The sequence below is a fragment of the Hipposideros armiger genome, unplaced genomic scaffold, assembly GCF_001890085.2.
Source record: "Hipposideros armiger isolate ML-2016 unplaced genomic scaffold, ASM189008v1 scaffold_70, whole genome shotgun sequence".
Lineage (NCBI taxonomy): Eukaryota > Metazoa > Chordata > Mammalia > Chiroptera > Hipposideridae > Hipposideros > Hipposideros armiger.
Window position 1 is genome coordinate 2216622 of NW_017731420.1, and position 15379 is coordinate 2232000.

At 34.4% G+C, this 15379-nt stretch overlaps 1 protein-coding gene across 6 annotated transcripts in view; it reads left to right on the forward strand.

The window, feature by feature from the left end:
- Positions 1-15379, forward strand: part of VPS13B (vacuolar protein sorting 13 homolog B) — an 810211-nt gene that overhangs the window by 411042 nt on the left and 383790 nt on the right. For all 6 annotated transcript variants that reach the window (XM_019642540.1, XM_019642536.1, XM_019642534.1 and 3 more), the window contains exon 25: positions 6917-7120. In XM_019642540.1, the coding sequence (XP_019498085.1) occupies positions 6917-7120 (204 nt within the window). The remainder of the gene's footprint in view (positions 1-6916; positions 7121-15379) is intronic.

Consider the following 15379-nt stretch of genomic DNA (forward strand, 5'->3'; position numbering starts at 1 on the left):
CCATTATTGGTTTAGCCTGGGAACTCGACTATTTTTAAAAATTATTATTAAATTTTTTGAGGTGACATTGGTTAATAAAATTATATAGGTTAGAAGTGTACATTTCTATAATACATCATCTATATATCACATTGTGTGTTCACCACCCAGAGTCAGTTCTCCTTCCATCACCATACATTTGACCCCCCTTACCCTCTGGTAACCACTAAACTGTTGTCTGTATCTATGATTGTTTGCTTGTCTTGTTTATTTGTTGCTTTCAGTTTTATATCCCACATATGAGTGAAATCATATGCTTCTCGACTTTTTCTGTCTCACTTATTTTGCTTAGCATGTTAATCTCAAGCTAATCTTTAAAATTTTTTTCTTTTACTTTGAGATACTCAATATTGTAGTTTGTATGGAATCATATTAAATGTAACACTGTGGCTCAAAACTAGAGCTTTGGGCTATCTTCTTTAGATATTCACCTTGTTTGGAACTAAGCTCAGTTTTTGTTGTTGTTTCAATATAAACCAGTTCTGAACAAAGTTATCACATAGATATAGCTTATGCTAGACCTGGTATTTTCTTCTTATGTCTGCTCCCTTCTTTTTTCCCTTCCTCCCATCACCTGGCTCCCAGGGCCTCCTTGTTTCTGCTCCCTAAATGCCAACGACCCCCCTTTTTTTTGAGAATTAAACCAAGGCTAAATGAACCTCATGCCCTGAGAATCACTTTTCACTCAAAATGTAATGATTGTTACTATTCACTTAATTCCACTTTATCATTTTGCTAAGTCCTGATAAACCAAGTTTTATTAAATTGTTACCAACTGCTGTAACCAAAGTTGATCACAAGATTATTAGAAAGTTTAAGTGAGATATTTATGAAAGTACTTTGTAAACTCTGAAATGCTATTTGAATACCATTTTGTTAATTTAAATTGATTCTGATATAAAATGTGACACCCGCTTCATAAATTGGTCTGAATATCCCTGGTGGAATGTAGCAATATTCCTGAAAGAATAGGAAACCACAAAACAATATAGCACTTTGAAGAATCAGGGTATACTCAAAGATGTGGTAAGAAGTTAATACACTTTTATATCCTTGTGTGCCTGATTAACCTAAATTTTAATGATAAAACATGAGACTCAAAATAAACCTCTTTAGCATGAGTTGTCGCTTTAGCATATGCTTCCAGACTTCCCTCTGGATTCTTTCAAAATCACAAAGGATGGCTTGATTCCCTCCCCTACCCCCCCCACATGAATTCAGCGAATAGTTATTGAGTACTACATATAAGCCAGAAGTAAGGGAAACAGAGATGAATAAGATAAACACACAGAGAAGGCCATGCCTACACACATAATCCAACTGTTGAAAGCCACAGATAAAGGGCAAATCTTGAAAGCATCATGAAAAAAATGACACATTTGCATACAAGAGAACCAAGATTTGATTTGTAGCTTCTCATAAGAAACTATAGCGTTCAGAAGAGCAACATTTTTAAATTGTGAAAAATTTAAAAAGCCTTTAACCCAGAATTCAAAAGATAATTTTTACAAATGAAGACTAAGTCAACATATTTTCACATAAAAGAATCTATCACCAGTAGAACTGCACTACATGAAATCCTAAAGGAAGTCCTTCATGCTGAAGGGAAATGAAACCAGATGTTTGAGCATCTTCAAATGTTTATTGGCCATTGAATTTGCTTTTCTGTGACTTGACAGTTCTTATTGTTTACATTAATTTGTATTTTCCTGAGTACTAATAAGGTTGAGCAGTTTTTGAATGTTTATTGGCCAGTGAATTTGCTCTTTTATGATTTGATAATTCATATCATTTACCCAATTTTCTGTTAAATTTCTTAGCAATTTGAAAAGCTTCCCTTATACTCTATAAATACAAACCGTGTATCTGCACTGCAGTTATTTCCCTTAAAAGTTCGTGGCATCTTTTGCCAAAAATGTTTAATCTTTCTTAGTGAAATCAATGTATATGTCTCTCTTTATTTTCTGAGTGTCCTACCTTGTAAAAATAATACTGTGGGCCCCTAAAATACAAACATTCACATACATATACTATCCTAAAATTTCTTGTACTGTTTTTATTTTTTTATTTTATGATTATTGACTCAAACTAAACCTCTTTCCCATGAATTGTTGCTCCATAATCCATCTGTTTTTGTTTTTTGTGGTTTTGTGAAGAACAGTATTTGTCTTTTTGTGTGTGTGTGCCATGGACTTCTCTAAGAATCTGATAAAAGCTGTGAGTCTTTCCCCCAGAACACTGTAAATACCCAATAGACTTTGCACGTAGTATTAACATAAGCTTTGTATACTTTTGATTATAGTCAGTGTATAGGCTTCTTGATTGTATTTTAGGGAAATAATTCCTCCTTAAATGCATACCATTCTTTTGTTTATCCATTAGAGTGATACCATAAGTGTTGATCCTTGTACATTAATTTGGTTCATTATTGCTCAGATACAGAGGCTTCAACTAGTTTATATTTTAAAACATAGAGCCAGCTCCATATGTAGGGCTGACCCAGAGAAAGCTCATTGTCATATCAGACATTGTTTTAGGTCTCTATACCAACTGTGAAGACTTAAACTACTATATCAGTTCTTAGAACTCATTGCCATCCAAGGGTCTTAGACACTATAAGTATTTAACCTGGTTAAATATTCAGAGTTTTTTTCCTCCCCTTACGAATGACTTTGTAAAGTTACCCAGTTCCCTTCAATGTGTTTAGACACTGGTCTCTCAGACTTAAAATTTATGTTCATTCCATTGTATGTATCCAAAATTAAATGCACCTATAGAACCCTCTCTTTTTTTTTTTTTTTAAAGATTTTATTGGGGAATCAGGGAAGGAGAACAAACAAGTTGTTGTCTTTTGTTCTTCAGTCTAGTTGTGGAGGATGTTGCTTCACTGGTCCATGTTGGTATTATCATTGCGCTCTTCCTGGGTGAGGCAGATCGGTCGCTGGCCATTGGACAGCCGCTCACGGCAGCCCACTGCAGCCCCACTGCAGCCTATGCCGTCACCAGCGACTCACTGCAGCCCAGCTCTAGGTCGAGCTGTTGTTTACCATCTTAGCTGTAGAGGGCAGCGTCACTGGCCCATGTGGGATCCGAAACAGCAGCCCTGCTGCTCAGAGCCTGTGCTCTCAGGCCAACTCTTAACCAATGAACCACTCAGCCGGCCCAAGAACCCTCTCTTTAATATAATAAAATTTCAATTTTTTTCCTCAGCCAATAAATAATATATTTTGTCTTCCTATAAGGCATTCCCAAGAACAAACCTATCTTTACATTTGGGGTTTTAAGTATGTGGAACTAGAGAAAGAATGGGTTTTATGCTTTTTTCCTATACATTTATTTTACTCATAATTTTATTGCAGAAAGCTATGTTTAGTTTTCACCAAGGCAGTAGAATTTGGCATTATTGTCTAAGAAAATAGGCATTGAGTTCAGAAAAAACTGGGTTTGTATTCTTATACCACTCACTCATTTTTAATTTCTCTGAGCCCCTGATTTTCATTTTTATCTGTTAAAATAAATTAGATAAGAGTATAATGGGTAAGTAGAATGCTCCATATGAAAAGCTTTCCTCGTTTTTATTCGGCAAAACCTTTTTCTTTTGAAACTGTGCTTTAATGAATAATAACAACCTGCATGCCAAATGAAAGTCTTTCTAAATTCGTATTCACTTAGAGTTCTTTACACTGTTCAAACAGATCAGAAATTGCTTCTTTTTTTTCTTTAAAGTTTATTGGGGTGACTATTGTTAGTAAAGTTACATAGGTTTCAGGTGTACAATTCTGTAATACATCATCTATATATCACATTGTATGTTCACCACCCAGAGTCAGATCGCCTTCCATCACCATGTATTTGATCCCTTTTACCCTCATCTTATGCCAGTTGGGTGTCCACACTAAATTTGGCATCAATATGGTGACCTCCCAGGAGCTGGGGATCACTAGGTTGCCTAAGGAGGGGTGAACCGGCCCAGGTCAGAAATGCAGCAGGTCAAAGCTCCTGTGCTGATCAGAAATTGCTTATTGAAATTCCATTCCTCCTTGGTTTCCATTGACATTGTGTGTCCATGGTTTTTCTTCTTCCTCTCTACCTTTATGACAACTCTTCTATCAGACTCTCTGTACTAACACCCTGTAGAAAAGTCCTTACTCTTTAAAGCAGTAAGACTTTTCATTGCCCTTACATCATATCTTGATAATTTGTTGTACTTGGCTTTTGCTCTTGCTATTCTTAAGACTGGAATGACTTTTTGCACCCACCCAAATTCTGTCTGGCCTTCAGAAATGTATCTCCTTGAGCCTTATCTCAGCCTCTTCAGTCAAAAATTCTCCTTTCTGATTGGTCATACATTAAATGAGAAAATGTATGTGAAATTAATTTTTAAACAGTAAAATATTGCATTTTTGATATTCAGTCAGCATTTAATACTTAAAGTATTATTGATAATCAGTTACTTTCATGCTCATTTTTTAGTGACTTTTTAAGAATGTTTTACTGGGCTATACTTAAATATAATAAATTGCAATGTTTAAATTATCTAATTTGATAAGGCTTGGCATATGTACACCCATGAAACCTGTCCCAACAATCAAGATAATGCATAACTCCATCATCCTCAAAAGTTTCTTTGTGCGTCTTTGTAGTCCCGTCTTTCACTCTTCTCCCAATATCAGTCAACCACTAATTCTGTCATTATGGAGTATTTTTCATTTTCTAGGATTCTATATAAATGGAATCATACAGTTGTATTCTATCTATTCTCTCTCTTTTTTTATTTTCTTGCCTAGCTTTTTTATGCAGCATAATTATTTTGGAGTAATCCATGTTTTTGCATGAACCCATTGTGTCTTTCTTTTTATTGCTAAGTATCATTCTGTTGTATGGATATACTGCAAATTGTTCATCTGTTTATTGATGAACATTTGAGATTTTTTTTTTCCAGCTTTGGACTATTACAAATAAAACTGCTACGAACATTTGTATACAGGTCTTTGTGTAGACATTGACCTGTATTTTTCTTGGGGAAACACGAGTGAAGTGGGTGGATCATATGGTAGGTATATGTCTTTCAGAAACTGCCAAACTGTATTCTAAATTTTGCATTCCCATCAATAGTAAATGAAAGTTTCAGTTTCTCTACCTCCTCACCAGTACTTGGTTATAGTTAAGGCTTTTTAATTTTAGACATTTTAATAGACAAGTATAGGTAGCTCATTGTGGCTTTAATTGGCATAGTTTTCGGTACAGTTTAAAGAAGAATAGTTGAACATTTACCTTCAATTTTTTTGCCTGATTTTTTAAACCTTTTGAATTTGGGAAGTCTGAATTCTGTGAAAGCAGCTATCTTCTTTGAAAATAAAAATACATTTAAAGTTTATGTCTGTTTGTTTGGCATGTTAAATACACAGTGTACTTGGTGACATTCATATACAATTATTTAATGGTAACAGTAAAAGAAAATCAGAAGTAGTGACAATAAAGCAGCATCAATCTCTTATGTAAATAAACCTTATGCCCTTAGAACCTGTTTTCATTGGTTTATGCTTTTCTTTTTTGTCAGTTCTAGTTGTTTAAGAAAAAGTAAAATAATCATTTAAAAATTTTTCGTTTGCAACAAAATTGTTTCCTTTTAGAGAGAACTTGTGATTATGAAGGACAAAAGAATTTGAACTAAAATTTTTCTAAGAGGTTTTTTTGTAGGATCTCTAGCCATTAGATTATTTTTTTAACAAAAAGAGCCATAACTGAGATTTGAGACTTCATCACACAAAAAGCAGGAGAAAACTGTAACCCAGCACTGTTTTATATCAAATAGGGATTGACAACAGTGTTTTTATGCATCTGTTCTGCCCACATAAGAAGCCAGCTTTATCATCTGGATGTATCCTGGGGCTGAAACTTTTTATAAATATGAGAATTTTGCTTTTTTTTTTAATGGCAAGCAGAATATGGTATCCAGCTGTGGATTTGCTTATATATTGTGTTTGCATTTTTTTTCCCTGGGGCTTGTTTTATACAGTATATGGCAATATGTTGTCATACAAATTCCATGATTAATTCTTATTTATGAAATCTTGTGTAAATATCTTAGAACTTAGTCAAACAATGTGCAAGTTAAACATTTTTTTCTCTGAATATTGGAATGACAAATCTGAGGGGAATAGTTGGTTGGATGGCTTATGTTCTTTATCTATAGAAAAGCCTCATATGTAACATTTTTCTTTTACTATTGTATGTTATATCATTCTTTTTCACTATATTTTACTGGGTAAGAAATCCAGCTTCAGATATACTCCTTAGAGAAATAGAATTTAAATGTCGAAATCATTCAGAAATAAGAATAGTAATTATTTCATACGTCACTAAATAATTATATTTACTAGGATATATTTGGATTTCTAATTTTGATTCTGACCTCTGTTTAAGAGGCACTTCTTTGTGTTTGTTCTATTTATATATTTAAAGAAGTCTGTCCATAATAACTTGTTATATTAGTGTTATTATAATAGCATTATTTTCCTATAAAAATGCTAAATTGATTATAAAATATCACATTGTGAATGTGTCAGATTTTAAGTGTGAATAAATTGATTATACCTGTTTATAATCATATCTGATAATGCTTAATTGTAAAATTTTTACATTAATTTTTTCTCTATCATTAGAATCATAGTCATGATAAAATATTCATGATAACATAATTATATATCAGATTATGGATCATGGTATAATATGGTCAGTGATACATTGATAGGTTTTTGTTTCATATATTCTTGTTTCCCTGGACTTTTTAAAATTTATTAACATTTAATATTTTAGTCAATTGTAAATAGATATTGAAAGATTTGCTTACTCTTTTTTTTTTCCTTCTGTTCAGGTACAGCTCTTCTATGAGCTAACTGATATCATGAATAAGGTCTGGCATAAGATTCAGAAGAGAGGCAATCTCAGTCCTTCTTCAGCTTATCCAGAGACCATGGCAGGGCCTGTCCCCAGTTCTCCAGTTAGAAGCAGTGTAGGTACGGCTCCTCCAGATACCAGCACATGCAGCCCATCTGCTGACATTGGAACTACCACTGAGGTAAGTGTTTCTGAAAAATTCTTTTACAAAATGAAGAGCAATATATACCACAGAGTTCCATCAGGATTGAGAATGAAGGTGACCTCATGTCTGTGGAAGCTGGCAGGTTCAGAAGGCTCCTGAGGAGCTGGGGTAGCAGTAGCTGTGTGTGTTTCCTGATCTTTTCAGGTCCAAGTATTTTAATCACTTTCAGTAGGTAGTGGGATAGTTCGGGCCAGTGGGGGTTCTGTGAAATGGTAAAAACTGAGCCACAGGAAAGATGTTTCCTCAGCAGCATGGAACCGTAGAAGCTGAGTGACAAAGGCTCATGCTCCCTGTTCCCCTACCCTCTGCCCCATTCGTGAACCAGGCTGTTGCTGTTCTCTTTAATGCTATTCAATCCTGTCTGACCCAGAGTCTTCCCCTGCTGTCTTCTGATTATAAAAGCCGAACACCCTAATGTGCCAGTGCCCCATCTTGAGAGCTCCATTTTATAAGGCCTCCTGTTCTGAAATGAAAGTAAAAATAATAAAACCTACATATACATATCATTTCAAAATTATATAATATTTTAAATAAAATACAAAGAGTAAAGGAAAGATATTTAGGTACAATAATATATATTTCAATATGCAAATACACAGGTATGACTAACATTGGAAGACATAATGAAGTAGCCAAGTCCATATAATTACTGTGAATGTGACTGATACAAATAGACTTGTGCAAGCCTATATTAAATACCACAAATGCTACTGTTGTTGGTGGCGTAATTTTCTGAAATAGTGGTAAACTCTTAGTAAAGTTTCACATAAAACAAAGTTTAGTCTTCCTTTCATTTCAGTAGTTGTATTTCTGGAACTCTTAGTGTATAATATAATCACATAGAGATGCCCAAAAAAATGTGTTTAGATTTAAAACAGATTCAGTTTTATATTATAATATTATAAACAGGATTTTCACCTATGTGAATGTAAGATAGTCTTCATTTTTCAGTACTGTCCTGTTTATCATAGGACCTCTTGATTCCCCAACTCCTAACTCTTAAATGCCATTAGTGACACCCAATCATTAAGTCAACCCAAAACACCATAATACACTTCCCAAACACCCCTAGAAGGCTGAACTTTTTACCTCTGAGAAATATTGGGTTGTCAGAAAAGTCAGGACATATTTTTTCTATGTTTTGCGTTGCAAAATTGCGTCATGACTTTTCCGACAACCCAATACTATGATAGATGAAGAGAGGGGTTATATTTTTGTTTTGGGGTTCGCAAACTACAGAATGGGAAAAAAAGTAAAGTGAGATGTTAATTTATGTTTTCTTACAAATTAGTAAAGGCAAACAAACTCAGTTAAAAGGGTGATATATATATATATATATATTTTTTTTTTTTTTACTTGCTTTGAGGTTTTAACACATATTATAGTATTGGGTTGTCAGAAAAGTCATGATGCATTTTTGCAGCGAAAAACATAGAAAAAATACGTCATGCCTTTTCCAACAACCCAGTAGATCTGTTTGACCCCTACACAAGCAACTTCTTTATCCCTTCTCATTTCAAATCTTAAGAAACACAATGACCTAAGTAATGGGATTACTGAATCTAGAAATGTGTCCTTATGAAGTCAATGGGCATATCCTTTCTAGGCTAAAAGCAGTGAATTCTTTCTTGGAGATTCCTAATGTTGACAGAACACAAAAGCTCCTGCAGTGAAGAAAACTTCATATTTAACTTTACTGAATTTAGTAGTTTCTAAACTTATTTAGCCAAAGACCCATATTAGCCTACTTATTAACATTGCATAGAATATGCTTTCTGAAATACTTTGGTACAGTAATCAAAGCTTGATTTGATAAATTGTTAGACAAGGCTAGAACAAGTGAAACAAATGAAGTTAAATCTGAGAGACATTTCAGTGGCAGGAAGGAGAGTGTTCCATTAAACAGTAGTTTGCTAAACACTGTATTCATTAGGATGTCAAAATGAATATGACTCCCTATTTTGGGAGAAATATTTAAAAATATTTTCGAAAGAAATATTTAAAAAACATCGCAAGTCCAGAAAGCACAGGGCTCACATGGAATGGTCACACCTATTGGTCTTACATATAGGGACTGCCATTCACACAAAGTACATTATGAATGGTGCTATCTGAATTGTGCAGTGACCAACCTACACATCATGGCTTTGATATGAGATGTAATAGACATTAACACTCCCTGCAATTATAGAGGGATGATTAACAAATTCATAGTATGGGATCTGTGGGTGTTTTGCAGAGGAAGTCACATTTGAGATGGATGGATCTTTAAAAATGATTAAGACATTAGTGACAATTTTATTTTAGTATAAAATTAATATAATAGACTTGAAGAATGGTGTCTCCATTAGCCAAAGTGAGGAAGTTAAGAAAGGGAGAGATTAACAAAGGGAGATATTTTCTCAATCACTTGCAAAGAAATAAATTCTTTAAAAAATTTTTTTATTAAATTTATTGGGGTGACATTGAAATTAATTCTGATTTTATTAATAAGTTCCTAAATGACTGCAATTAATTTAAAATTATAATGTTGAGGATTTTTTCTGATTGGATTATAAAGATAAGTAATGAAAGTGCTCCCAGTGGATTTGTTACTTTTGTGTTAGCTATGGATTTAATCTGATCTGTGTGAAAAATGACCTGAAAGTGAAAGAATCTTTTTTTTTTAAAGATTTTTTTATTGGGGATGGGGAATAGTGTTGGTAAATTGGGGAAGGGGAACAGCCAAGTTGTTGTCCTTCAATCTTAGTTGTTGAGGGTGCAGCTAGCTCAGTTCCCAGTCCAGTCGCCATCTGGCCGCCGGTCAGCGGCTCAAGGCTGCTCAGCTCAAGGTGCCATGTGCAAGCTTAGTTGCGGGTGGGCACAACCCACCATCCCATGCGTGAGTTGAACCAGCAACCTTGTTGTTAGGAGCACGTGCTCTCACCAGCTGAGCCATCCTTCCACCTGTTGGCAGCTCAGTGGCAGCTCAGCTCAGGTGCAGCTCACTTGCCCGTGTGGAATCGAACCTGTTGCTCAAAGCTCGCGCTCTTAACCAACTGAGCCACTCGGCCGGCCCCTGAAAGTGAAAGAATCTTAATACAACAGATTAATTTATTAATATTCAAGAAAGACAATGTAAAGCAGTTTATAGAAGGTAGAATAGAGATATAGGGGGAAAAGTGGTAAATATTTTCAAAATGTACCCTCTTGTTTATGTAGTGTGGTCAAGAAAATAGGTGAGTGATTACTAGTTGTCCTATATGGATTTGAAATCCACAACTGTTTGGGAAGCTTATTCCCTGAGAAATAATATATGTTAGCTGGTTTGCTTTCCATAAAGGGCAGGAAGATTTTTGTGAAGACTGTTGTGATATGACTATCAATGTTAAGGCTTTGAGCTAACTTAACTTTACAACTTTAAGGAGGTATTCTTGTATTCAGTATTTCTCTTCTTGCTCTTAAGAAAATGTTTATATGAAGATGAAGTTTAACTCTGTATGCATCTGAATTTAAATTTATCTCTTTGAGAATTAGCCAGCAAATGATAACATCAGAAAATAGTCATTGTTTTCTCCTGTCTGTATGTTTCATCTCTGACTCATTCTGTGCTTGTTTAATTCATCCAGAATTCAAAATTTTTGCCCAAACTTTTATTTCTCATATCCCTTTGTGTTGCTAGAACTTTGTGTAATGACCTTTGCGATTTTCATTCCTTTTATTTTGAATTCAAATATGGCAGGTATGTTACTGTGATCCTTTAAATTCACATTTAAGAAATACTTTTGTAATTTCAATTAATTTGCCTGTATATTTAAATGTGTTTACTTACTGAATGGAAATACAACCTTGTTCTCTCACTGGCAAAGATGCTTAATAAGAGGGCAAATATATCCATATATTTTATTTTAACTCAAAAGCCTTTATGTCTGTTTGGACATGGCATTCCTGGAAAGCTCTAGCATCCCTTTGCTCCTCTTGGTAACTATTTTCTTTTGATTATAAGAAAACATTTTATGAGCAACACTATCATGTAAGTAACAGAACTATTTGTATACAAATGTAAATATACAGTATATATTTTGTGGTTAGCTATAGCAGTGCTTTCCTATTGCTTGCATGTCATTTGCATATCTAGGGAATGATGTTTGTATCTGGAGCCATCAGAAGAAGCTGTATGTCAAGTGAAAACTCCACTTGCCTCAGGCTTCTCCCAAAGACACTGAAGGCCAAAGGAAGCCATGTTTCAGCACAGTTGTGGCATCCCATGGTATCTCAGAACACAGATTAGGAAGCTCAGGCTTAGAGTACTTCTTTGATAAGTATATTCTTAGTATTTTTATTATTCCCTAGTAAGAGTATTGATGAATTAAATACAACTATTATATCGATATTGTTTTATAATTATATTCTCCCTAATATAGCAAAATATTTAGTATTATAACAGCATAGGGCTATTATGTGGTATATTAATTTAATTAGTGTGGCAGACTTTTCATGCAACCAGGGCTAAGAAGAAAATGAAAAAGTTAAATTGAAATGACTTCATTATTTAACCCCTAATATATTTTAGAAAATCTGTTAATAAGTTACATGGGATATAGTCAACTACTTAGCTACTCAGTTTTGAGTAAATCCCAGTGTTGACCGTCTCATGTTCTATCTGCATGTCTTTGAACCACTTTTTTTTTTCTTTCTTTCTTTCTGTTTTTTTTTTCCTCTTCTTCCCCCGCCCCCCCACACACACTCTCATTAGCTCTCTGTTTTCTTTCTAGGCCCTTTCTTCAATTCCCTTTTTTTATTCCAGTTTACTAAATCTCCCTTTAGCTATTTCAAATCCCCTTGATTTCAGAGGTGGGTGATACAAGCAGGAAATTAGCTTGAGAGAGACTGGCGTTTTTCTTTCTTGTTCCCTCCCCACTTGGGTGCCCTATGAAGAAAACATCCATGATACTGTTTCAGTCTGGTGAAGTCTCAAGTAGCTTGTCTCTTTTGCTGAAGAAGCAGTTCTTTTTGGTTCCAGGCCTTATGCAAAGGGCTGTTTAGCTCAGGCTCTAAGCCTTGTCTCCAGCCCCTGGATGAGTGTTAAAATGCCATTGCTCAACCCCTGAAACCTTACCTGAGTGTGACACATCCATTTACTACCATGGACCGATTTCCAGCTAATTTCCCTGACTTTGTGTTTCTCCTTCATATCTGACACCTTGAGATTTGCCTTTATTTATTTCAAGTTTGTCTACTGTATTCGTCATAAAAAGATGACATTCTTAAATTGGTCAGTTTTAGGAGAGTTTAATAAAAGGACAAAGGTGCTGACTGGGGAGGAAAACCACAGGAGATAGATAGTACAATACCTGGAGCTGGTAACACTGGGATGTTGTTGCTACCAACTGGCTTAAAGGCAGGGAGGGAGAGGTTATAAGAACAAGGTGTAAATACCATGACTTAATTCTCCTCCCTCATTCCCATCTCCTGCTACTGTACCTCATTAGCTGAAACTAACCAGAAACCAGGAGATGAGAGCATCGGTACATATTGTTCATATAGGTTACTCTCTCAGCCACAGAAGGTGGTAACGGGTAGGGAGAGTAGATCTAAGCCAAAGCGAAGACATATAGTACTTTCGAGTATTAAAACAAACTCGTATTTTATCCAAAATTCCTATACTTTTGTAGTGGAAAAGAAAAATGCTATTTCAGCTTAGTCTGCTATTAATATTAATATTTCTTTAACATCATTTAGTACTAAGAACCGGTCTTTTGAGTCTTTATTTTTCCTACTCTGCCTTGTACATATTATACTAGGTTCTCAATGCTACTGATTAACTTCTTTTGCTGATTTTTTTGGTAAAATATAAGTGCTTAAAATTTACCGTTTTCACCATTTTTTAAATATACGATTCAGTGGCATTAAGTTTATTAACAGTGTTATGTGACCATAACCACTATCTATTTCCAGAACTTTTTCATCATTTCAAATCAAAACTCTGTATCCATTAAAAAATTACTCCCTATCCTTCCAATCTCCCATCTCTTTTCCTGATAACCTCTATTGTACTTTGTCTCCATGAATTTGCCTGTTCTGGGTATCTCGTATAAGAGGATCATACAGTGTTTTCTTTTTTGTGTCTGGCTTATTTCTAATTCAGTGTAATGTTTTTAAGGTGCATCCATGTAGTGGCATATCAGAATTTTATTTCTTCCTATGGCTGAGTAATATTTCATTGTATGTATATAACTCATTTTGTTTATCCATTGATCTGTTGATAGATGTCTGGGTTGTTTCTACCTTTTGACTATAATGAATAATGCTATGAACATTGGTGTACAAGGGCTGATTAACTTTTAATGAAATAATGTTGCCCTGAAGAAATTATATGTATCTTATATGACTTGTGTCTGACAAACCATTTTAAAGCTAATGTAATACCTATTTTAATTTTAATTTTTCTTTACCTTTTGAAATATGTTGATAACTGAGTTATCAGTGAATCCAGAATCTTTAAAGATACTTTATTCAGTACTGATTTTTCTGACTCAGAAGAGTACATTTCAGTAATTTTAATGTGATTTGCTTAATACTAGCATGAATGGTCTAGAATTATAGTGACACTTAATATTATCCACAAATGTGTTCAAGCATATTTCTAAGATTTGGCAGACAATGTGGGTACCAAAGGGAAAAAAGGGAAAATTAGAGCAGTGTATTTAGTTTCTATAGTAACCTTTCAAACAGAAAAATAGAATGTTAGTAATTAATTTTCTCTAAGGTGTATTTATTTTTCCTCCCCGGGAAACTAGCTAAATTGTGTCTGCTACTTCCCCACTCCTTGTCATAGACTCTCTTTTGTCAACCCTATGAATTGCCTTCATCTGACTTTGCTCATTGGTCAAACTCTGCAAAATTATTATACCAAATTATACCAAAGATGTTTCTCTTAATTCCATCAACTTAAAGCTTTATTATTTAAAGGAATTGTTGGAGAGATCAGTTAGACCAGCATCCTCATTTTATGTACTAGAAAATTGAAATACAGTGAATTGAAGGTAGTGTCTCACAAAGTAGAGACTGGGCCAACTTATCTTAGTATGATTCTGAATTAATGGAATCTATGGAAGAGACTTTGGAATCAGACAATGAGTTTTTTCACTGCAACTTATTATCATATTATTTATGTGCCATAGCTTTATCATCTGTAAAAACAGGGATGATGTTAATATCCATCTCAATATGTTAGTACAAATATCGAATATGTACAATTTGTCCATATACCCTGTGAACATGGTATATCTATTTATTTATGTGTTCTTTAATTTCAATACGATTTTAGTTTTCCTTTTAGGGGTCTTACCCCTTTTGTAATAGATGTAGTCTTTGATATTTTTTATTCAACTGAGATGATTATATACTTGTTTTTTTTCTTTTAATGTGGCTAATTACATTGATTGATTTTCAAATATTAAGCTGATCATGCATTTCTGGAACAAACCCAACATATACATATATATATATTGGGCTTATTCTGTTGTTTTCTAATTTCTAAAATTGGATACCTAATCATGTTCAGCTTTTTTTGTTTTTGGAAAGTAAGTCTCTAAGAGATAGTCCTTAGAGTTAGGGCAGGAATATTTGTATTAATGTAGTACAGAGGTGAGCTGGAAAATTTAGCCTATTACTGGATTGCTGCTTCCCAGAGACCTGTAATATTTGGAAAGGGTAGCAAAAATTTTGGTATACAGAATGCTGTCTCTGCCAGACTAATTGTTATCGTGGACCCCCACATAATTAATACTTTACCTGTACACTCAAAAAACATACTTGCTCCATTGTATTTCCAGCTAGTTAAGGTTGTCAGAAATTTGTATTCAGGCAGATGTTCCAGAAAGTGAAATATTATATAATTATGTTCATTAAAATCTTTATGCCACTTTACTTATAGGACAACCCAACAATAAAAACTGTCCTTAAAAGCACTAACATTTTGATGATTTCTTTTCTTAACAAGTAAACAAAGCAAACATACATAAACATACACAAATACATGCACATTCACATACTTGTTTTTTTTTATTTGTTTTTTGTTTAAGATTTTTATTGAGGAATTGGGGGAAGGGGAACAGACAAGTTTCTGTCCTTTTGTTCTTCAGTCTAGTTGTGGAGGACGTTGCTTCGCTGGCCCAAGTTGGCACCATCATTGCGCTCTTCCCGGGCGAGGCAGATCAGTCGCCGACTTCTGGACGGCTGCTCATGGCGGCT